This window comes from Heptranchias perlo, chromosome 3 (assembly GCF_035084215.1).
Source record: "Heptranchias perlo isolate sHepPer1 chromosome 3, sHepPer1.hap1, whole genome shotgun sequence".
In the NCBI taxonomy this organism is placed as follows: Eukaryota; Metazoa; Chordata; class Chondrichthyes; order Hexanchiformes; family Hexanchidae; genus Heptranchias; species Heptranchias perlo.
In genome coordinates this window covers 60913406-60939428 of record NC_090327.1, presented here as the reverse complement: position 1 = coordinate 60939428, position 26023 = coordinate 60913406, and the positions used below count along the sequence as shown (strand labels likewise).

The following is a 26023-nucleotide window of genomic DNA, read 5'->3' as shown; positions in this document are numbered from 1 at the left end:
AGTTAAGCATTCTACCCATCTGTGGGATACAGCAACATAATTAGTTGAACCCTACAAAACTATTGTGGGTTTCAGCATTTAGTCTGAGTTGTACATTCAAATAATTGGTCGCTTGACTCATTGGCTGGATGTGACTATGGAATTAAAAATGGCACTGCATTTTTAAATGTGCTAATGTAATGGGTTAAAGCCTTTATTAAAATAACAAGATTGCTGCTTGTTCATCAAAATGAGGGACATTAGGGCTAGGGAATGGAACTCTTCCCATTTCAGGCATCCAGTGGCAGAACCAAACACTTTCTGAATCAGGTCAGGTACAGCACAGCCAGATGAGCGGTAAAGCTTCCTCTACCATGCCCCAGCAACATTTCCCAATGCCAACCGTAAAAGGCCACCCATTCCTAGACATTACATTTATTCTATTTCACACACAAGCCATCTTGTGGCCTTTCTGAGTGAGATTGCCAATTAGTGCCAAATTGTGGATGGTTTGGGCTATAGGCTCATGCCCATAAGGATCTGGATTGAGATTGATCAAACTCAGATGGGTCCCTTACAGCCAGCAGACAAAGGAGACTTTCATTCCATCAGTTTGAGCTGGATTTGAACCCAGATTGCAGAGGCCAAAGAGTACTACCTAACCCACTGCTCCACTCAGTTCCCTTTTCTAATGTTTAATCTTACAACTGACCAGGTTTTTAAAAAAAACTTTTGTCAGTAATTGAAGTTTTAGCTAATTCTTTCACTGAAAAGTAAAAGCTTGGAGATAGAAACGTAGAAACATTTACAGCACAGAATGAGGCCAGTCGGCCCATCATGTCTGTGCCGGTCGAAAAAGAGCTACCCAGCCTAATCCCACTTTCCAGCACATGGTCCATAGTATTGTAGGTTACGGTACTTCAAGTGCATATCCAAGTACTTTTTTAAATGTGATGAGGGTTTCTGCCTCGACCACCCTTTCAGGTAGTGAGTTCCAGACCCCTGCCACCCTCTGGGTGAAAAGATTTCTCCTCAGCTCCCCTCTAATCCTTCCACCAATTACTTTAAATCTATGCCACCTGGTTATTGACCTCTCTGCTAAGGGAAATAGGTCCTTCCTGTCCACTCTATCTAGGCCCCTCATAATTTTATACACCTCAATTCAATCATGCCTCAGCCTCCTCTGTTCCAAAGAAAACAACCCCAGCCAATCCAATCTTCCCTCATAGCTACAATTCTCTAGTCCTGGCAATATCCTCATAAATCTCCTCTGTACCCTCTCTGGTGCAATCACATCTTTCCTGTAATGTGGTGAACAGAATTCTACCATTTATTGTGTATTCCCTTGCCTTGTTTGACTTCCCCAAATGCATTACCTCACACTTCTCTGGATTGAATTCCATTTGCCATTTTTCTGCCTACCTGACCAGTCCATTGATATCTTCCTGCAGTCTACAGCTTTCCTCCTCACTGTCAACCACATGGCCAATTTTAGTATCATCTGCAAACTTCTTAATCATGCCCCCTACATTTAAGTCTAAATCATTCATATATACCACAAAAAGCAAGGGACCCAGTACTGAGTCCTGCAGAACCCCACTGGAAACAGCCTTCCAGTCACAAAAACACCATCGACCATTACCCTTTGCTTCCTGCCACTGAGCCAATTTTGGATCCAATTTGCCACTTTCCCTTTGATCCCATGGGCTTTTACTTTTTTGACCAATCTGCCATGTGGGACCTTGTCAAAAGCCTTGCTAAAATCCATGGAGACTACATCAAAAGCACTACCCTCATCGATCCTCCTTGTTACCCCCTCAAAAAATTCAATCAAGTTAGTCAGACACGAACTTCCCTTAACAAATCCATGTTGACAGTCCTTGATTAATCCGTGCCTTTCTAAATGACTGTTTATACTGTCCCTCAGAATTGATTCCAATAATTTGCCCACCACCGAGGTTAGACTGACTGGCTTGTAATTACTAGGGTCTATCCTGTTCTCCCTTTTTAAACAACGGTACAACATTAGCAGTCCTCCAATCCTCCGGCACCACGCCTGTAGCCAGGAAGGATTGGAAAATGATGGTCTGAGCCTCCGTTATTTCCTCCCTTGCTTCTTTTAACAGCCTGGGATACGTTTCCAGGGCCTGGTGATTTATCTACTTTCAAAGATGCTAATCCCCTTAATCCTTCCTCTCTCATATGCTAACCCCATCCAATATTTCACACTCCTCCTCCTTAACTACAATCTCTGCATCGTCCCCCTCTTTTGTGAAAACAGACGCAAAGTATTCATTAAGAACCATACCTACATCTTCCACCTCCACACATAGGTTACCTTTTTGGTCTCTCCTAGGCCCTACTCTTTCCTTAGTTATCCTCTTGCTCTTTATGTATTTATAAAACATTTTTGGGTTTTCCTTAATTTTACTTGCCAGTATTTTTTCATGCCCTCTCTTTGCTTTCCTAATTTCAATTTTAATTTCAGCCCTGCACATTCTATACTCCTGTAGGCTTTCTGCAGTATTGAGCGCTCGGTGTCTGATGTAAGCTTTGCTTTTTTGCCTTATCTTACCCTGTATGCTCCTTGTCATCCACGGAACTCTAGATTTGGTAGTTTTAGCATTTTCTTTGTGGGAAAATGTTTACTCTGAGACCCTTGAATCTCCCCCTTGAATGCATCCCACCGGAGCTTGACTGTGGTTGTCATAGTGAGGTTTTGTCGCACTTCAAATTTTAACCTTTCCTACCTTATGATGTGAGTAATCAATTTTGGGAAGGCTTAAATTACTGAATGAGTTTTGAAAATAGTCTTTAGTGATTTCATGGAACTTTTTCCTCATGTATATGGAAATATAGATTTTCTACTGTACTGGGTGGAAAATAAAGAGAAGAATAACAATGCAATCAAATAGTTTCTGAAACTTGGGTGAGGATGTCAGCATGCCTGATTCTTGATGCTCTAGGATTTTCTAGTATGTGTTCAACTGAGATCTCTGAATTTAAATCACATTTACCAAGCAATGGCATGCCATGGTAATTATGCAGCAGTACAACATTGAACTAAAGACATGAAATATCACTCATTGTACATCCAGTAACCTTATTCCATACATAAGAAATTGGAGTAGGAGTAGCTTCATTCAATCAGATCATGGCTGATCTTTGACCTCAACTCCACTTTCTGATCCTCATGTCCCCAGATTCCCCTAGAGTCCAAAAATCTCAGCCTTGAATATACTCAATGACTTAGCATCCACAGCCCCCTGGGGTAGAGAATTCCAAAGATTCACAACCCTCTGAGTGAAGAAATTCCTCTGCATCTCAGTCTTGAATGGTTGATCCCTTATCCTACGACTATGCCCCCAGTTCTAGACTCTCCAGCCGGGGAAACAAGCTCTCAGCGTCTACCCTGTCAAGCTCCCTCATAATCATATGTGTTTCAATGAGATTACCTCTCATTCTTCTAAACTCCAGAGAGTATAGGCCCATTCTACTTAACCTCTTTTCATAGGACAATCCTCTCATCCCAGGAATTAATCTAGTGAACCTTTGTTGCACCGCCTCTAAGGCAAGTATATCCTTCCTTAGATAAGGAGAACAAAATTGCACGCAGTACTCCAAGTGAGGTCTCACTAAAGTCCTGCACAACTGTAGTAAGACTTCCCTACTCTTATACTCCAACCACCTTGCAGTAAAGGCCAAAATGCCATTTGCTTTCCTAATGTCCTTTAGGGAAAGAAACCTGCCGTCCTTACCCGGTCTGGCCTATATGTGACTCCAGACCCACAGCAATGTGGTTGATTCTTAATTGTCCTCTGAAATGGCCTAGCAAGCCACTCAGTTGTAAAATCTCGCTAGAAAAAGTCACAATAAGAATAAAACCACAGATCACTAGGCACCGGACACGACAAAGGCAAACCAAGCCCAGTCGACCCTGCAAAGTCCTCCTCACTAACATTTGGAGACTTGTGCCAAAATTGGGAGAGCTGTCCCACAGACCAGTCAAGCAACAGCCTGACTGAGCCACACTCACAGAATCATACCTTTCAGCCAACGTCCCAGATTCTTCCATCACCATCCCTGGGTATGTCCTGTCCCACTGGCAGGACAGACCCACCAGAGGTGGCGGTACAGTGATATACAGTCAGGAGGGAGTGGCCCTGAGAGCCCTCAACATTGACTCTGGACCCCATGAAATCTCATGGCATCAGGTCAAACATGGGCAAGGAAACCTCCTGCTGATTACCACCTACCGCCCTCCCTCAGCTGATGAATCAGTCCTCCTCCATGTTGAACACCACTTGGAGGAAGCACTGAGGGTAGCAAGGGCACAGAATGTACTCTGGGTGGGGGACTTCAATGCCCATCACCAAAAGTGGCTTGGTAGCACCACTACTGACCGAGTTGGCCGAGTCCTGAAGGACATAGCTGCTAGACTGGGCCTGCGGCAGGTGGTGAGCGAACCAACACGAGGGAAAAACTGTGGGAGAACCTTCACCACACGGACTGCAGCGGTTCAAGAAGGCGGCTCACCACCACCTTCTCAAGGGCAATTAGGGATGGGCAATGAATGCCGGCCTCGCCAGCGACGCCCACATCCCATGAACGAATAAAAAAAAGTCGTACCTGCATACTATCTTTTTATGTTTCTTGTACGAGGACACCCAAGTCTCTCTGGACACCAACATTTAATAGTTTCTCACCATTTAAAAAATATTCTGTTTTTCTATTCTTACTACCAAAGTGAATAACCTCACAACTCCCCACATTATACTCCAACTGCCATCTTTTTGCCCACTCACTTAATCTGTCTATATTCCTTTTCAGACTTTTTGTGTCCTCCTCACAGCTTACTTTCCCACATAGCTTTGTATTGTCAGCAAACTTGGATACATTACACTTGGTCCCTTCATCCAAGTCATTAATATGCATTGTAAATAGCTGAGGCCCAAGTACTGATCCTTGCGGCACCCCACTAGCTACAGCCTGCCACCTGAGAATGACCCATTTATCCCTACTCTCTGTTTTCTGTTTTAACCAATCCTCTATCCATGCTAATATATCACCCCCAACCTCATGAGCCCTTACCTTCTATAACAACCTTTTATGTGGCACCTTATCGAATGCCTTTTGAAAATCCAAATATACCATATCCACTGGTTCCCCACTATCTAGCCTGCTAGTTACATCCTCAAAAAACTCAAATAAACTTGTCAAACACAATTTGCCTTTCATAAAACCATGGCGACTCTGCCTAATCATATTGTGATTTTCAAAGTGCCCTGTTACCACTTCCTTAATAATGGATTCCAGCATTTTCCCGACGACCGATGTCAGGCTAACTGGCCTGTAGTTCCCTTTTTTCTCTCTTCCTCCCTTCTCGAATAGCAGGCTAACATTTGCTACCTTCCAGTCCACTGGGACCATTCCAGAATCTAGAGAATTTTGCAAGATCAAAACCAATGCATCCACTATCCCTGCAGCCAGCTCTTGTAGAAACCTAGGATGTAGGCCATCAGGTCCAGGGGATTTGTCGGCTTTTAGCCCCATTGGTTTGTCCATTACTTTTTCTCTAGTGATATTAATTGTTTAAGTTCCTCACACTCATTTACCCCTTGGTTCCCCACTATTTTTGGTATGCTTTTTGTGTCTTCTGCTGTGAAGACAGATACTAAATATTTGTTTAACGCATCTGCCATTTCCTGATTCCCCATTATAATTTCTTCTGTCTCAGCCTCTAAGGGCCCAACGTTTACTTTTGCTACTCTCTTCCTTTTTACATATTTGTAGGAGATTTTACAATCCGTGTATATATTTCTTGCTAGTTTACTTTCATATTCTATTTTCTCCCTTTTTATCAATTTTTTGGTCGTCCTTCGTAGGTTTCTAAAACTCTCCCAATCCCCAAGCTTATTACTCTTCTTGACATCATTATAGGCTTCTTCTTTCAATCTAATACTCTCCTTAACTTCTTTATTTAGCCACGGGTGGATCATTTTTCCCGTGGCGTTTTTATTTCTCAATGGAATGTATATTTGTTCAGAATATTGAAATATTTCTTTAAATGTTTGCCATTACTTTTCAACTGTCAAACCCTTTAATTTAATTTCCCTATCTACCTTTGACAACTCGCCCCTCATCCCTATTTAATTGGCTTTATTTAAGTTTAAGACTCTAATTTCTGACTTAAGTGTGTTACTTTCAAACTCAATGTGAAATTCTATCATATTATGATCACTCTTCCCTAAAGGTTCTTTTGCTGCGAGATTACTAATTAACCCTATCTCATTACATAATAGAAGATCCAAAATAGCCTGTTCCTTGGTTGGTCCCATGACGCATTGTTCTAGGAAACCGTCTTTTTTTTTATTCGTTCATGGGATGTGGGCGTCACTGGCAAGGCCGGCATTTATTGCCCATCCCTAATTGCCCTTGAGAAGGTGGTGGTGAGCCGCCTTCTTGAACCGCTGCAGTCCGTGTGGTGACAGTTCTCCTGCAGTGCTGTTAGGAAGGGAGTTCCAGGATTTTGACCCAGCGACGATGAAGGAACGGCGATATATTTCCAAGTCGGGATGGTGTGTGACTTGGAGGGGAACGTGCAGGTGGTGTTGTTCCCATGTGCCTGCTGCTCTTGTCCTTCTAGGTGGTAGAGGTCACGGGTTTGGGAGGTGCTGTCGAAGAAGCCATGGCGAGTTGCTGCAGTGCATCCTGTGGATGATACACACTGCAGCCACAGTGCGCCGGTGGTGAAGGGAGTGAATATTTAGGGTGGTGGATGGGGTGCCAATCCAGCGGGCTGCTTTGTCTTGGATGGTGTCGAGCTTCTTGAGTGTTGTTGGAGCTCCACTCATCCAAGCACTTGTCCATGAACTGCACTCATCCATGAACTCGTCCTCCAAACTATCTTTGCCAATTTTACTTGCTCCATCTATATGTAGATTAAAGTCCCCCATGATGACTGCATTCCTTTGTTACAAGCTCTTATTATTTCATGATTAATACTCTGTCCGACGGTATTGCTACTATTAGGGGGCCTATAAACTACTCCCACCAATGTTTTCTGCCCCTTGTTATTTCTAATTTCCACCCACATTGATTCTACTTCCTGATCCTCTAAGCCAAGATCCTTTCACACCACTGTCCTTATGTCATCCTTTATTATTAGGGCTACACCCCCTCCTTTTCCATTCTGCCTGTCTTTTCTAAATGTTATGTACCCTGGAATATTTAGATCCCAACATTGGTCACTTTGCAACCATGTCTCTGTAATGGCTATTAGTTCAAACCCATTTATCGTTATTTGTGCAATTAATTCATCTATCTTGTTACGAATGCTCCGTGCATTCAGATAAAGAGCCTTTAATTTTGACTTTTACCATTTTTTCCTGCTTTGACCTTACTTGTTGTTGCACTATTATTGGTAAACTCTCTGTCCCTTCCTGCCACACGCTGCTTATCTTTACCTAAATCACTACACTGTTCTAGGGTCTTAACTTTTCTGATTAGATTTCTAAATTTCCCCTCACCTGACCCATCCCCAACCCCCCTTTTTAGTTTAAAGCCCTATCTACAGTCCTAGTTATTCAATTCGCCAAGACGCTGGTCCCAGCCCAGTTTAAGTGGAGCTCATCCCGTCAAAATAGCTCCCTCTTTCCGCAGTACCGGTGCTAGTACCCCATGAATCGAAAACCCCTGTCTCCCACACCACTCTTTGAGCCACGCATTTAACTCTCTGATCTGTTTGTCCCTATGCTAATTTGCACGTGGCTCAGGTAGTAATCCAGAGATTATTACCTTTGAGGTTCTGCTTATTAATTTAGACCCTAGCTCCTGAAACTGTCTCAGCAGAACTCCATTCTTAGTTCTACCTATGTCATTGGTTCCTACATAGACTACGACCACTAGATCCTCCCCCTCATGCTCCAAGTTCTTTCCTAGCCGCGAGGAGATGTCCTTAACCCTGGCACCAGGCAGGCAACACAGCCTTCGGGACTTTCGGTCGCGGCTACAGAGAACAGTGTCTGTCCCCTGACTATACTATCCCCTAACACTACCACATTCCTTTTTACTCCACCCACTTGAATGGCCTCCTGTACCATAATGCCGTGGTCAGTTTGCCCATCCTCCCTGCAGTCCTTGCTCTCATCCATACAGGCAGCAAGTACTTCATACCTGTTGGAGAAGGTCAAGGGCTGAGGCTCCTCCATCACTAGATCCTGCATCCCCTCATCTGCCTGACTCGCAGTCACACCCTCCTCTCCCTGAACGCTGAACGAATCTAAACTACTACCTAATCTAAGGGGTGTGACTGCCTCCTGGATCAAAGTGTCCAGATAACTCTCCCCACCCCCCCCCCCCCAGATGCATCGGAATGTCTGCAGCTCGGATTCCAGCTCAGCAACTCTGAGCTGAAGTTCCTCGAGCTGCAGGCACTTACTGCAGATGTGGTTGCATATGAATGTCATCAACTGTTTAAGTTTCTGAATAAAGTTCAGATGTGCTTGCCCATTAATTTGGGAGGTTCTCTTCTCCTAGGACATTCTGCACATAGAATTTTTTTTCCAATATTCTTTCCAACCTTCCTGAATGTGTTGTCATGCTGAGGTCCAGTTCCATGGGTGCTGACAAAATGCTATATTGTTGGCATTTTAAACATGCCACCAGCAAAGAAAATTTTCTTTATCAGCTTATTCATTGACACAACCCAGCCTGGTTCAGATGGCATGTCTGGTCCACCACTTTGTACCTAACAAAGAGAGGAGCCTCCATTTTAAAGCCCAGCTACCCAGCTACTGAAAAATATAAAAAACATAGCACCTAAATGCCCGTTCTTGTTGCACATGTATATAGATCCAAAAACAAGGATTCCTACACATCTATAACTCAGATGTCAGGAATGCAATGTTCAGCACTGTAATGCTGCTACACATGATGCAGTGGCACCTCGAATCATTAGGTACTGACACCTGTTCAGTACCCATTGTGCATAACACTGTATAAAGGTGAATTTTCGGGGTAGGGGGGGTGGGTGGTTTCCCCATTGTCTGCCACAACTTTGGCGGAAATCCCAGAAAAATGACGTAAACAATGTTAACGCCCTTTTTCTGGGGTTTCTGCCAAAGCTACAGAAGATGATCAGCAGAATCACCCCTCCCGTGAAAATTCATTCCCGATGAGTTGGAAATGCACTAGTTGTGCACTCGGCTCATTAAGGACCCAAAAAAATGGATTCATGTGAATGAGCCCCATAATGGGGTCAGCGTGTCTGAACGGTGCTCCAAACTCTCAGTGCCATTTCAAATGGGTGCTGCATGGGGGGTATGGTCACCATGTTTGTTCCTCTCTCTAAAAGCGAACTCATATTTTTGTAACTGTTGCCAAAGACTGCTCTATTTCTTTCATTTAAGTATTGCTTGGCTGTTTTGTTATGTTTCCAAATCTGAATTTAATCAGAGATTCTTAAAACTACATCCCATCTGCTATCTGTGCCTGTTTTCCCAGGGAACGGTCTATGTAGGAGCGTTGGGTATTTCTCTGGTCATTCCTCGCTATATTCAGGTTGGAAGGAGAAGTGGGGTCAGAGGAGGGACCCGTTCCACATAAGACAATCTGGTAAGACCCTCCCACTCATGTGCACAACAACATTTCTCCCCATCCCAACAAATTTCTTCTCCACCTGTTCCCAGCTTCAGTGCATTGTTGAGACAGCATTGCTTGTTCAGCCACTTCCATCCAGGCTGCCCTGATGTTGCTGTTCACTAGAGGATGGCCCTCAGCTCTAAAAAATCTTTCTTTGCAGAACCTCTTCCAGCAACACCTCCAAAGCTGTCTCATTAAATGCAGCCATTCTAGCACATGCACTTGCTGCAGCCATTTCTTTCTCTCTTCAGGAACAGCACAGCTTTAAGGATGACCAGCAGCACTTTAAGTTCTGATGGCACAAAATAACCCATTTTTTGGCCCTGTGCAAATGAAGCGCCATAGATTTGTTTAAATGAGCTGACTTAACAAAGGCAACCTCCTGCACTATAGGCATCCAAGGAGCAGCAGTCCGTTTTTTCAGGATTTCCGTGGCTCTTCCGCTGAAATTAGGGCATCTGAGCAAGAGAACCTCCACGAAAATTCACCAGTATGTTGTTACAACATGAAAACAGGCCATTTGACCCAACCTGTCCTTGTCTGAATTTATCCTCCCCACAACCAGTAGACCGAATCCCCCATGCCCACCCTGTTCCCATATCCTTTTATTCCCCTTTCCTTCAAACACCTATCAAATCAGTCTTAAATGTTGACATGGGCCAAGAACTTCCTCGGAGCTGCTCCCTCTCCATCACCAGGAGGTTGCCGTACGCGCCATGGCTTTGAGGAAATTCCCGGCCATTGTCTCCACTTCAATCACTAACTCCTGTGGTGAATTCCACAGCCTCACAATCCTCTGTGTTAAAGAGCTTCTCCTAATCTCTGTCCTCTTACATTTAATCACTGTACACTGAAGCTTACAGTCACATAGAATCGTTGGTGTGTGATGGGACAGAAGCAACAGCACAATAGACTGAAAAGCTGCCCAAAAATATCTGCATATTTTGACTTAAGAACATGAGCCTAGAAATTCCGAGGCTTTGAGGGGCAGAAATCTGGCACAATATGAGCAGAGGAGTAGGAACTTGAGGTGCAACTCATTTCTGCCAGGCTTTCGGCTAGGTTTGCCAACATTCCCAGATTGCCCGGATATCTCCTGGAATGAGGCATGCTGCTAGCAGCCTGGGAAAACTTTGCCCGTTAAAATTTCCACCACCACAGCGCCCTCACCCCATTTCTGTGCTCTTCTGTACCCCACAGTCTGCTGCTGCCCCGGGCTCCCCACCCTGCTCACAAAACCCTCCCGAATCCTCCCGCAACGTACCTGACCTCCAGCCTGGCAGCCTTCGGACTGCTCGATCTTTATAGAGCCAAAGCCAATGAGCCACTTCTGTACTCCTGTGTCGGGCAGGCAGCTAGCCAGCGGGATATTATTGAGGCCCGGCTGTTAAAATGGACCAGGTCTCCCACTGTAGCTCCCGGGAGTATGGCCTGAGTTTCCTTCCCAGGAGTTAAAATTCCTCTTAATATTCTTTCTCATCACTATCACTGAATTTCTAGTTTAAAAACTACAGGGATAAAATTCCTCCTGTTGACAATTTTAGTGGAAAAGGTAAATAGAGGGGTGAATTTCCTTGCTGCTTTCAGCACATTAGTGGTGTGTAAATGGCTTAGGAAATTTTCTAAGTGAGGAAAATTGGGCAATAGGGCATTTCTGTGTCCTGCTGCGGGAAAACTTGAAACCACACTCATCAGCCCACACTGCTCTCTTAGTGACTACGAAGGTAACCAACGCCCTCAACTTCTACAGCACACGATCATTTCAGGCATCCACAGTGGATCGCTGTACATTCAGCCAGGGAACAGTACAGGCAATGCATTCATCAGGTCACTGGTGGCCTTTACATGAGCAGCATAACTCATGACCTTTGGAATTACAGTAAGGCAGCAGCGAGATAGGGCCATACAGTTTTATGAGCTTCCCCAAGGGCAGAGTGCAATCAACGGTACCCACATTGCATTGAAAGTGTCCACAGAACACCCACCCAGTTGTATACGGAAGTAGGTTTGAAGGACTTAGTAAGCAGATACATTCAACAGTTTTAAGGCCATTTCTGCAATTTTTTTTGTTGTTGTTCTGCTGACAAATGAGCCTTTGGGCCAATTGTTCTGAGGTTCCTTTTTATCCCACCTGTACCATTAGTGTCAATAATGGGTCTGTCAATGGGAATCCTTTATTTCGAGGAAGAAGGAGGACCAAAGGAGGGATGACAGACAGGTCAGGCTGCGTTAGAAGTGTTCTGGGTCCACACCTGCAAAATCAGACGCAGGTGCATATATCTCACTTACACTGAAGGTTAGTGCAAGCAGAGGCTGCTATTCCCATAGTAGGTGCTGGCATTGGACCTGATGACATCGATATGGCAAGGTCTGACTAACCATAATGCTGGATGGTTCTTTGGAAGCACCGCAATCACAGTATGTCATGCTTTCAGTAGTAATACATGAAAAGAAGGCATGCCAGCTTAGCCTGATTGATTGCACCCATCAAGATGTCAGCAATAATTTCTGCAGGCATTGGTGCACATATCTGGCAACAGCCATGTGGAACTATCATCACTGTATCTGGGTCAGCAGAGAGGCAGAGGCAGAGTTGTGTCATCTGCAGCTAACACACAGCGCAGGGCTGGCATAGCCAGTGACACAATCGGTCAGCTGCAGCCTCCCTCCTGCATTCATCTATCTGCTGCAATGTTGACGTAAAGGATTGTGCCATGGACTGGGAAACAGGACCACCCTTCTTGCAAACACTTCATGAAGCACCATCTTCACTTCAGCAGCCATCAAACAGGAAGTCGGGCACTGGGCTGCTCCAAACACTGCAGAATCACACCTGCACATTGGGTTTCCTTTCTCCTCACTTTTGCCCGTCTTTTCTTAACCCACTCCCCCTTCAGCCTTGGCAATGGCTGCCAATGGATTGAAATGCCTTTTAAGCATCTTCTAAGGCTTCAAGGATTTTTTTGTCCCCCTATCCTGTCATTTCTTTTTTAATTGTTCGCATCTCTTTACATTTAACCGACACATCATTTTCTGGTCTGACTAGAAGGCTACCTCCCTGCACTTATCCAAATCTGTACTTGGAGCTGTGAATAATTATGTAAAAGGCTGATCCTAGAAAATTGACTGCAATTAGCATATTATTATTCTGATAAAATGTGGTAGTGACTTGAAAATTAGCTCCAGTAATTAATCAAAAGCCACTATTTTAACTCCAGGCGAGCGTGGAGCTGGCGGGGCGAGCTTGACAATCGCCCTGGCTCACCGACATGAGGCCTGGGCCATTTTATCTCCTAGGCCTCATTTAAATAGGCATGGCGGGGTGCCCTCCCGATTCAGGCACAAATCGGGCAGCTTGCCGGACTCTCACATGCCACCTCTGGTTCCACTCTTTGAACAGTGTTTGAAATGAGATTACATCCCTGCTTGCTGTTACTGCTGCGTAACTTCATTTGACTGGTCTTGAGCAATCCTTTTCCTAAACTGCAGCACCTGACAGAGGGAGAGAGAGAGAGAGTAAAGAGTTGCACCCTAATTTTCAGATGCCTCCCTGGAGGTTTTATTTGAGGTAGTGAGTGCAAGGAGGGAGGTCCTCCTCTTTCCACCACCTGCAGGAGCATCCCAAGGACAACAGGGGTCCAGGCCCGGACAGAAGTTGTGGACAGGGTGAATGGCACCAGCATCACCCCCAGACATGACTGCGATTCCAAAAGAAGTTCTATGACCTCACGAGAGCAGCAAGGGTGAGTACACCACTTCATCTCTCCACCTCTCTCAGTAGCACTTCACAGCACTCCTTTCACCCTCTCCCCCAACTCTCTCAACAATTTCCTCCCCTCCATCACACCCTTTAACGTCCTTTCACAAAGACACACTGTTACACCTCTCTTCCTCATTACAAGCATATTCACCTCTTCCTTCCCTCTCCTCACACCACACACAAACACCATTCACTTCTCACATACTACCACTTGCACAACCACCAACTTCTCACATCACTCCTTCCTCACTTCATACTGCACACACTTCCCTTTACATTCATCATCTCCCCATCCTCATTCCATTTTGCTTCTTCTACACCTCTCACTAAACCCACTAAGCCCAAAACCCACACATCTTCACTGACCGCCTCAACTGACACTCACTAACTCTCACCCTGTCTTTCTGCAGCACATAACACAAAGGAGAGGAACACCCAACATCATTGCCCTAAGCCTGTCTGGGGCGAGGGCTTGACACGTTGCCTGAAACGTGCTGATTAGTGAGGGGCGTGAAGTTAGCTCGAACACGATGAGCATCACGCTGCCGCAATTTTAACCTCCCACCCCACCCCCCCACCCAGCACAGTCCTATTCTCTTCGGATGCAAGGGGTTAAAATCGGGGCTAAAGAATTGACAAAAATAAATTTCTCTGATTCCTACCCATAATGATATTGTAAATGTCTTCCTAAGGATTTTCCTGTTTGCTGTTTCTAGCAAAATCATAAACACATTCTTTTAAAAACACATTTACGGTTTTACTGGAAATACTAAACAGAGAACTTCTCAAATGCATTTACAATGTCACTATATAATCCAACCCCAAGATAACCGTTGAGTGTTTTAACAGATCATCTGCACCCTGAGATGTATGACATTATTTATTCTACATAAAACATAGACAGTTTATGAAAATCAGTAGCAAAGTTGAATCATAAATTCCATGAAGGCAGGTTCCAGTGATGGTATTAATTGACTTGAACTAGAGTGATCCTAACCTATGTGACAGCAAAAGGAGAGATTGGGAGTGCCAGTGATAAATAAGGAGTAATGATCCGACTTCACACTTCTGGCAGAGAGCCTCATCCACTGGGACCACATATTGGAAATCCGGGCGTCCGACATACCATTTTCCGACTATTAATTTTAAATTGTTGGAAAATCATGTATCAAAATTTCTGATATGTAATTCCAGTGGGTGCAGCTCCCGCCATTATTGCAAAGTACCCTAAACTGCCAGAGCCTTGACATACTGCATGGCCTCAATTACTATTACTATTTCAAGGCAATATAGACATCAATGTGGCCAGAAGCATTTCCCATGCTAACTTTTGCAGTTGTAAAAGTTTAAATAGTTGCTATTCACGGACAACACTTTTCTACTGTATCTGTGTGTTGAACAATTTGTATTGAAGAACTATAATTACTTGGGATGCGGCCATAATTACATACTGGCAAGTGGTTAGAGACCAATGCAGCCAAAATGGAAAATAAAAACGTCTGGTACTTTTGACTAATTCGGTGCAGAAATCAACTATTCCATTGTATTTGTCAAGAGATCCTTTCATAGTGCTCTAATGTTCTTTGCCATTATGCTATATATATGCCATTTGTTATTAATGTGTTTTTATAACATTTAGAGTGAAAACTGTGTTGCACCATCCCAGGACAATTGCTAGTATGAACGGCTAAATTCAACCACCACAAAAATCAAATGAGTCTGTAGACCAGGGGAGTCACAGCACTGTGTTCATGCAATACATCCATTACAATCCAGCCCACAGGCTGCAGGAGTTCTCTAAGTTGAATTAGCTTATTTCTCAAAAGATTACGGGCAGTAAACACGCAATGATTTTATTTAACATTTTAGACTGCTAAAAATGCAAAATAGCATAAAATTAATTAAGGTTTAGATGTATCTATAATCAATCTTTCTATATGTCTTCTTAAAATCTTATACCTGCATGCACTTCCTATCTGCACCACTTGACTTCCTGTTGTTAACATTTTTGTCACATTTTTAGTATCAATTTTTTTCTCATTATAAATTAGTATGTTCACAATTATAATGTGTTTTCCCCAAATAAACTTGTCACACTGTAATTACACATACTGGCTATTTGGTGGCATTCAGCCCATTCTCTGACCATTCTCACAAACACAGTCTGGAAAAATCTCAAGGGCAGAATTTAACTTGGAGCGGGATTCCGGCGGGAATCCGCTTTGGTGAGTTGATTTCCTACCCGGCAGAGGCAGCAGGAGGCCACAGCAATTTTAACCACTGGGCTTCAGTTCAATGCCATCGGTCCATTTCCCACCCGGGATGGGCGGAAAGAGGGCACAGAGCAGTTACCAGCAGGCGAAGATTGGACAGCCCTTGGCCACCCTCGGCTTCCAGGTAAGTGGCGGGGTTGGGGATTCGGGAGGATCTCACAGGAGGGAAGGGGGTGGAGTGCAGGGCAGCAGAGACTGCGACTTTCCCTGCACAGCTAGTCCTCTTGCTTTCAGGCCCAGTCCCCTAGGCTCCCATCCATTCTATCACAGAACCCTATCTCTTTGCAGCTTCTTCTCCATATTCCCCCTTCCCACCACCCAATTTGCCCTTCCTGACCTTCAAGCTAGCCAACAAAATCAATGGTTCCATTTCCTGAGGCACAGTCCCTCTGTCATTCAAAACTGCCGTCATCACTCCCTCCTGAAAAATCCACCCATATTCCTTCCATTTTCATTCATTACTGCCCTATGTCCTGTTTTCAACCCGCTCACCACATTTTACGCCCACCACCTTTGATTTCCCACCTCCCATCACCCTCCCTGAATCTGCCTCAGGCCTCACTCATGCCCTTTACACAGCCCCAGCCCTCTGATTTCGTGTGGAGCATCAACACCAGCATAGGCCTGTTGGGCCGAATGGCCTGTTCCAGTGCTGTAAAATTCAATGTAATTCTATGTAGTTCTGCTCTTTTTCAAGCCCATGTTTTGGCTCTTTTATCTTTTTTCCATTCGCAGTCCTGCTCCTTTCAAATCCTGTTTTGGTAAGTCTGTATTTTTTTGATTTCTAGTCCCACTCTTTTTTAGAATGCGGTTGTGACAGGGTATACAGGAAGATGCCTACCAATGTGTTCTAGATTGGAGATAGGTACTGGAATTAGATGGAGACAGGCTGTCTGGGAGCTGGTATAACACATGCAGATAAGAAAATGGCAGAAGGTAGTGCTCAGGGAGGGATGGAGTGGGAGAGAGGGCTAAGGTTGTTGCTTGGGAGGAAGTGGTAGCTGGGAAGGAGTGGGTGGCCTGGGGCTAGGCTTTGGGATTGAAGCACCTGGTGTAGAGCCTGGAAGTACCCAAAATGGGGTGATAATTTAATAGAGCAAGTGCCTGAAAGGATTCTGAGGGTTGTGGAGTGTGGGAACATTCAAAAAGAGTCTCTGAAATTTGGGAGGACTAGAGCTGGAGGTTGGAGTGTTTGGGAAAGAGAGCTGGGGCCAGTGAACTCTTGAAGCAGGGGAACAGGGAGGGAATAAGCAGGGAGATCTGGATCTTATGAGCACTCAGAAGGGAACTGGGACTAGCGAGAAATTGGGGGTGAGGCAGTGAGTATTCAGTGAGCACCCAGAGTAGAAAGAGCACTTGGTGGGAGGGGAGAGATCAGTAGCTAGTCAAGACAGTGAGAACTTTGTTGTTTTGTAGGCAAACGTAGCAGCCAATTTGCGCACAACCAGGTTCCACAAAAACCTTGTTGAATCTTGAGATGAATGACCAGTTAATCTGTTTGTTGGTGGTGTCGGATGAGAGGTGAACGTCGACCATGACATGAGGGGAACCCTTTTGCTGTTCTTTGAATATTACCATGGAATCTTTTATGTCCATCTGGGCAGGCAGATAGGGCCTCAGTTTAACGTCTCATCTTGAAAGACAGAACCTCCGACAATGTGGTATTCCCTCAGTATTGCACTGAAGTTTCAGCCTAGATCACGGGCTCATTGGAGGCAAAAGTGCCATCAACTGATTCAAGGCTGATGAGCGGTGTACCTGCAATTTTCTGATACAAACTGGAAGTGGATAAGGACTCAGAAAATATACTCATATATCAATCTGAGCCTAAACAATGAAAAGGTTGTTTAAGCCTTTTGGGAAAAGGTTAGCTTTTTCAATCTATTTGCACTAACACCTAAATCAAACAATGGACAATTATTTAATTGATGCGCTACTAGGGACTTGCTCCCAGAAACATTTAGATTTGGATTCACACCACTCATAATTCAACTGGTATGAATCCAGTGTGAAACAAAATAGAGCAGTGTGCAGACAGGGAGCGATTTCAGATTGGTAGCTACAGTATCCATTTGCAGCTGCCTTGTTTGTCCAGGCAGCTGCCCAGCTGGCGTGAAAGTTTGTTATGTTTCATAGTAGATTTGAAGTCCACAGAGGTTTCTGAAGGAAACATTGCAGATGGATTTCCTTGTCTTTTTCTTTTCCATTGGCAGCTCTGTCTCACTCTTTTGCCTTTAGATCTTTTCTTTCACTTCAACTGATGCTTTTCTCAATACTCATCTGCCCAAAGCCACGGGCACATTCTCCAGTTTGCTAGATGAGTGAAGTGTTTCCCATTACTGATAATTGCTGCGTTAGAAATAGATACAACTCTACCATAGCCCAGCTGAGCTCAGAGCACCGATTTCCTAAGTCCAGCAACTGTGGCTGCACTCGTTTGCAGTGTAGTGAGTCATTCCCCTCCCCTTCATTTCAGTAGGTTCCCTGAAAAATGCACATTGGCCTGAGAGTTGCAGGATCGAGTGAACTAGCAGCTCTTAAAGAGCTGTTGCTCAACCTTAAAGGGGAGTTGCCTGCAATTGTCCTACTGGCAGCTGAAGGGAGCAGTAAAATTGTCAGCATCATGTATTGTATCCAATTCTGGGCACCGCACTTTAGGAAGGATGTCAAGACCTTAGAAAGGGTGCAAAAGAGATTTCCCAGAATGGTACCAGGGATGAAAGACTTCAGTTATGTGGAGAAATTGGAGAGACTGGGGTTGTTCGTAGAGCAGAGAAGGTTAAGGAGAGATTTGATAGAGATGTTCAAAATCATGAAGGGTTTTGATAGGGGAAATGAAGGGAAACTGTTTCCAGTGGCAGAAGAGTCGGTAACCAGAGGACACAGATTTAAGGTGATTGGCAAAAGAACCAGAGGTGACAAGAGGAAAAATGAATTTATGCAGCGAGCTGTTATGATCTGAAATGCACTGCCTGAAAGGGTGATGGAAGCAAATTCAATAATAACTTTCAAAAAGGAATTAGATAAAGACTTGAAGAGGAAAAATTTGCAGGGCTATGGGGAAAGAGCAGGAGAGTGGAACTAATTGGATAGCTCTCTTAAAGAGCCAGTACAGGCATGGTGGGCCGAATGGCCTCCTTCTGTGCTATATCATTCTATGATTCTATGATTCTACATGTGCAATGAGGATGGCACCAAAGACTTCTTCATAAAATGTTGTTGGAAAATTAAGCCCAGATTCGAGACACCATAAAGAATGCTCTCATGCTGACCTCTGGTCACCCAGCCAGGATCACAGAGTATAAAAGCAAATATGTAATACTAAACTTATACAAATCACTATTTAGACCATAGTCAGAGCATTGGCACAGATTTCCTTCTGTCATTATGTTGGATTCTGGTGGTTTTAGGGCAGGCAGGTGAGGAAAACTGGATGGGGCAGTGAGCTGTTCAAACAGGTCCCAGCAACTGACTCAAATTCTGCCATTTCCCACTGGAAGTGACATTGAACATACAATACGTCTGCCCAAATATGGACAGGTGTATTATAATGAGATGCAAATGATGTGAATGCAACATTCAATTTGTGGCTTACCAATGTTATCACTGGGAACATGATGCACTTCTGCATCCAGCATTGTAACTGAGCAGGAATGAGTAGGATTATATGGGTTCCATGAAATAAAGACCTGGGGCTTTCTCCTGTTACTTCCTATTGTGCATGCTTGCATCATGCAAGCAGCTTGTTCGGGCAAACGAGGCATCAATGAACCTGCTTTATACAGTGATGCACAGCAAACTAACTGTTGCTACTGATAACCCCCTGGCCCCTTGGAAAGAGCCCAAGACAAAAAGTTCAGGGCTGCAGTCACTTTCGCTGCCATTGGCTGCGGCATGTCTGCTCTAGAATTGGGCTAAGATCCTCCTGCAGTATGTTGTGCAGCTCTGTCCCTCCCTCCCTCCCTGATGAATCATATCAGGTCCTGATGATTCCCCTTGACCAATATATTTGGGTGGCAGGGTAATAGCTGAAAGGAGACCTCCATCTACAATGCTCTCAAATCCCTGACATCAATTCTTCTTTTTCCTCTTCCTCCTCCAAGTAGCATAGGTACAAAGGGATTCCTCCTTCTTCCTCCTCCGGCTTCAGGTGCAGTGATTACACCCCTACACAACCTGTGAAGTGTGTGCGTGTCTGTGTTGTGTAAACAGGATGTAGACCAGACACAGCCAGGGGATGTGGGGGGGGGGAGTCATTTTGACTTTGTATGGTAGTGTAAAACAGCTGATAGCAAATCGGCAGCCCCTTTTAGGTCTCTCCGGTTTTTATTTCCATCGACACAAAGTCAAGCCCAAGGACTACTTGAAGGTAAATCAGTGTCAGAGCAGTGGGAGGCATTCAAGGAGGAGATAGTGAGGGTTCAGAGCAAATATGTTCCTGCAAAGAAAAAGGGTGGGACTCCCAAATCTGGAACCCCCTGGATATCAAGGAGCATACACGGTAGGATAAGGCAAAAAAGGGAAGCTTATCTCAGACACCAAGAGCTTAATACTGCAGAAAGCCTAGAGGAGTATAGAACGTGCAGGGCTGAAATTAAAAAGGAGATTAGGAAAGCAAAGAGAGGGCATGAAAAAATATTGACGAGTAAAATCAAGGAAAACCCAAAGATGTTTTATAAATAATAAAGAGCAAGAGGATAACTAAGGAAAGAGTAGGGCCTATTAGAGACCAAAAAGATAACCTATGTGTGGAGGCGGAAGATGTGGGTATGGTTCTTAATGAATACTTTGCGTCTGTCTTCACAAAAGAGGGGGACGATGCAGACATTGTAGTTAAGGAGGAAGAGTGTGAACCATTGGATGGGATAAACTTAATGAGGGAGGAAATATTAAGGGGATTAGTATCTTTAAAAGTAGATAAATCGCCAGGCCTGGATGAAATGTATCCCAGGCTTTTCAGAGAAGCAAGGGAGGAAATAGCAGAGGCTCTGACCATCATTTTCAAATCTTCTCTGGCTATAGGCGTGGTGCTGGAGGATTGGAGGACTGCTAATGTTGTACCGTTGTTTAAAAAGGGAGAAAAGGATAGACCAAGTAATTACAAGCCAGTCAGTCTAACCTCGATGGTGGTCAAATTATTGGAAACAATTCTGAGCGACATCATAAATCGTCATTTAGAAAGGCACGGATTAATCAAGGACAGTCAGCATGGATTTGTTAAGGGAAGTTCGTGTCTGACTAACTTGATTGATTTTTTGAGGAGTTAACAAGGAGGGTCAATGAGAGTAGCGTGTTTGATGTAGTCTACATGGATTTTAGCAAGGCTTTTGACAAGGTTCCACATGGCAGATTGGTGAGAAAAGTAAAAGCCCATGGGATCCAAGCGAAAGTGGCAAGTTGGATCCAAAATTGGCTCAGTGGCAGGAAGCAAAGGGTAATGGTCGACGGGTGTTTTTGTGACTGGAAGGCTGTTTCCAGTGGTGTTCCGCAGGGCTCAGTACTAGGTCCCTTGCTTTTTGTGGTATATATAAATGATTTAGACCTAAATGTAAGAGGCCTGATTAAGAAGCTTGCAGATAACACAAACATTGGCTGTGTGGTTGATAGTGAGGAGGAAAGCTGTAGGTTACAGGAAGATATCAATGGACTGGTCAGGTGGGCAGAAAAATGGCAAATGGAATTCAATCCGGAGAAGCGTGAGGTAATGCATTGTAGGTATAGAGGAACAGAGGGACCTTGGAGTGTATGTCCACAGATCCCTGAAGGTAGCAGGACAGGTAGATAAGGTGGTTAAAGAGGCATACAGGATACTTTCATTTATTAGCCGAGGCACAGAATACAAGAGCAGGGAGGTTATGCTACAACTGCATAAAACACTAGTTAGGCCACAGCTTGAGTACTGCATTCAGTTCTGATCACCACATTACAGGAAAGATGTGATTGCACTAAAGAGGGTACAGAGGAGATTTACGAGGCTGTTACCAGGACTGGAGAATTTTAGCTATGAGGAAAGATTGGAAATGCTGGGGTTGTTTTCAATGGAGCAGAGGAGGCTGAGGGGAGATTTAATTGAGGTATATAAAATTATGAGGGGCCTAGATAGAGTGGATAAGCAGCACCTATTTCCCTTAGCAGAGGGGTCAGTGTCCAGGGGGCATAGATTTAAAGTAATTGGTAGAAGGATTAGAGGGGAGCTGAGGAGAAATTTTTTCACCCAGAGGGTGGTGGGGGTCTGGAACTCACTGCCTGAAAGGGTGATAGAGGCAGAAACCCTTAACTCATTTAAAAAGTACTTGGATGTACACTTGAAGTGCCGTAACCTACAGGGCTATGGACCAAGTGCTGGAAAGCGGGATTAAGCTGGATAGCTCTTTATCAGCCTGCATGGATACGATGGGTCGAATGGCCTCCTTCTGTGCCATAACTTTCTATGATTCTATGAAGGAGTCTCTCCCCTTTTTCCTCTGTGTTACACCCCAGAAATAGTTGCTCACAGGACGTAATGCAGAGGAAAATCAGCCCCTATATGTTCACCCTTTGTAATGAATTGTTAAATCCCAGCTGATTTCTAATTGTGAATTCAGTATAAATAATCCTTTAAAATCCCATTCTAATCAGCCCTGTATATTGCAATTCTCTTAATTTGGTTTATTCAATTATTCAAACTCAAACGTTGACACGCTTGAGTTTGAATAATTGAATAAACCAATTATTCAAACTCAATAAAATAGATGCCCCGTTTATATCTAGGTGAGGTGCTGGGGCTGTTGCAAGGTTCAGAAGGTACTTACGGTTTCTTCTGGTAGAAGACATGTGGCTCTGGCTCCAGGAATGGAATACGTTTTTGCTCCAGTAAAGAACTGTACAGCGAACGGTTGAAAAAGTCTCCAGTCATCCTGGCCACCATAACAGCTACCATTGTTGGCAGTAAGGATTGTACATCATTGGTTAGCTCCACCTGCAAGAACATTGAGAATATGAGATCAGATTTGAGCAAGCTAAAGCCTATCACAGGTACAAATCTGAATGATAGTTATGTTAGGTAAGTTTTATGCTTTAACAGCCTTAAGGAGGGGTTACACTGTTGGCTTCCTTGACTGCTGGCTAATAAATAAATTAAGATGTGTCTTCTCTGGAAATCAAATCACAAAGACCAACTTAAAAGCAATTTTGGAGCATTTCCCCATTTTTTAATTTTTACTTTTATTAATCACAAATTCAAAATTAAGTACCAAACAGAATAAGAGAACAGAAATTTTACTATAATACTTTCTGCTGTACACAGCATCACTATTTTGTCAGATTATAATAGGTATGTATTTTAAATTAGTTGAGTACTTGAGTGAGATTTTCCTCTGAAGTAGTTTCACCACTGAAAGTGGGTTGGGGCGAGACTTCCACCTGCTGCCCTGGCCAAACAGTGATTACGAGCAATTTTCCTGAGTCGGAGATCATTAAACATGCAAGGCAGGCTCCCAGTGATATCCCCACCGCTTCAATGCTGGAAAATCTGCAGCAGGACATTTGCTGCAGATGCAGGAGGATGAGCCAAAATCCCACTCTTGCACAGTTACCTCCAGAGTCCACCAAGGATCTGTCCTAGGCCAGCTTTTCTTGCTGCCCCTTCACAATATCATCTACAGACATGGGGTCAACTTCCACATGTACACTGATGACTCCCAGCTCTACCTTTCCACCACATCTCTCAACCCTTCTACTGCCTCCATGTTGTCACATTGCTTGTCCAATATCTAATCTTGGATGAGCTGCAATTTCCTCTGGTTAAACATTGGGAAGACTGAAGCAATCATCTTCGGCCCCAACCACAAACTCCGTATCCTTGCCATCAATTTCATAAGCCTCTTTAGCCACTGTCTCAGACTGAATCAGACAGTTCGCAATCTCAGCGTCCTATTTGATCCCAAGCTGAGCTTTCGAGCGCATATACTCTCCATCGCAAAGACCACCTACTTCAACCTCTGTAATATCACCTGCCTCCACCTCTGCCTCAGCCCATCTGCCACTGAAACCCTCCTCCATACCTTTATCACCTGAAGACTCAACTGTTCCAATTCTCTCCTGGGCAGCCTCCTAATCCCCACCCTCTATAAACATCAGCTTATCCAAAATTCTGCTGCACGTATCCTATCCTGCAGCAAGCCCTGCATACCCAGAACCCCTGTCCTTGCTGACCTTCATTGGCTCAAGGTCCCCTTAAGCCTCAAATTTAAATTCTCATCCTCATGTTTAAATCCCTTCACACTCCCCTCCCTATCATGGTTTGAAATTGCTACCATGTGAGAACGTTAGTGCCAGCAATGAAAGCAGCGAGCAACAGATGAGTGTGTGTTTGGAATAAGAATGAGAGGTGGTACAGCTCCCCTTGTGATTGGTAGGGAACGCTGCCCGTCACCAACGTGATCAGGTGGGCAGCCCGCCAATCATATGCTGATGAGGTGCGAAAGTTCAAATCCACCAGTTCTGACACTAATGACATTGGGCGTGCTGCCTGACCCGCCCAGAACCCGGTGTCAGTTAAAATTCCCCCTTGGCGTTCCAAAGTTTTCCATTCCCCTGCATTGATACCCTCCTTATTGATGAGTGCAACGTCTTTTGTACCATAGGGTACTTATTGACCTACATTGACTCACAGTCTCCCAAAGTCTCAAATTTAAAATTCTCATCCTCATGTTTAAATCCCTTCATGGCCTCATCCCTCCCTTTCTCTGTAACCTCCTCAAACCCCATAACTCCCTCCCCCCAAGCTCCCTGTTCTTCTAACTTGCCTCTTGTACATTCCCCCCTCCCTTCGCTCCACTATTAGTGACCTTCAGCCACCTGGGCCCACACCCTGGAATTCCCTCTCTCAATCCCTCCACCTCCTTTAAGACCCTTCTTAAAACCCACTTCTTTGATCAAGCTTTTCGGCACCCCTCTCAATATCTCCTTCTTTGGCTCAGTGTCCATTTTCTTGATTGTATCTCTGTGACGTGCCTTTTTCTACATTAAAGATGCTATATAAATGCATGTTGTTGCTCTCATGCAGATTACTGCTCATGCAGCTGGGATGCCCAGCAGCTGAGGTTTGACAGAAGAAGGGGAAGCTGAGGTGGGTATCCCTTTTTGCATCCTCCTATACCACTCAGGCCCCTAGAAGAATTGAAGTACCAGAGAGTGGGCAAGGAGTGGCATACACTGCATTGTCAGACATCAGTCCAATTGTTACAAGGCCATCTCGTGACCCTGCACCCTGAAGTCAGTGCCATCAGCATCCCCATAGGGCCACAACACCTAATGGCAGCCGGCCACCATATTTGCTCCTTCCATGTAGGGACCACTTAGACATCTTAGATTACATAGTCGGACAAGCACACCTTATAGGGTTACAAAGGGGAAGCATGGGTATAGGATTTAGAGGACATAATCAATAGAAATATAAGCAGATATTGATCTTTTTATTTCTCCTTCCTGTAGACACTGTTTGTTGGGTAGAGTCGTGGAAAGGTGAGTGGGTTGAAAAATGGCGGTTCAGGCAATAAGCAGCATGTTCTTAGATGTGGAATTTCAGAACAAAACAAAGTTTGTCGATGGCAGGCAGTGTCCATTACTGGAAGTAGTTCCCAATCATACAGATATTCATCAGTCTCCCTGCCTATAAATCAATTCCTTCCACGTTGATCTCCTTCTTTTCCTCATCCCCTTCCTCTGGGCCTACAGCCCTGTAGATCCACATATCATCCAAGAGAATGCTGACTCTTCTTTGAACAGCAAAATTGTGCAGCTTGCAGCAGACAGTAATGATTTTGGAGACTTTGCCTGGACCTTAGAGCAACCCCACCCCCCCCCCCCACCACCTCCCCCGAGCACTCCAAGCAAGGGAATCATTGTTTTAACATCCCTATGGTGTGCTGCAGAGCACTCCAGGTGCTGCAATAGGTTTCAGACGCTGTGTAGGAAGTTCTAGTCAGGGTCATCAGCAATGGGTGAAAAGTACAGTGCTGGTCTCACAACAGTAATCCGTCCTTTCACTCTCCTGGAACCTTCAAATAATGCAAGCCCTATGGACTGCTGCATAATAAAAGCATCAAGGGTGCTCCCTGGATAATGGGCATTAACATGCTGGATCACACTTCTGAAGTTAGAAGCCACCTGTGAGTTTATGGAGTGGTATTCCTTCCTGTCAGCCTAGCTAATATTATATTTAATATTATACATAGGATTTTTGTCATATGCATGTCTGTATTTTTGCTGTAGTCCATAGTTTGGCAGGCAGCATAGCTCAGTCACTGCCTCTGCAGTGAAGCAGAGGCGGCAAAGACAACTCTCCTCTCATGTACTATGGTAGGAGTGATCTATAAAGACAGGGTTA

The 26023-nt window shown here is 44.4% G+C and overlaps 1 protein-coding gene across 1 annotated transcript in view; it reads right to left on the bottom strand.

Annotated features, from left to right (window-relative positions):
• Window positions 1-26023, bottom strand: part of LOC137306337 (chloride channel protein C-like) — a 65120-nt gene that overhangs the window by 14780 nt on the left and 24317 nt on the right. Inside the window, exon 4 of the mRNA XM_067975488.1 lies at window positions 22446-22612. Coding sequence (XP_067831589.1) covers window positions 22446-22612 — 167 coding nt within the window. The remainder of the gene's footprint in view (window positions 1-22445; window positions 22613-26023) is intronic.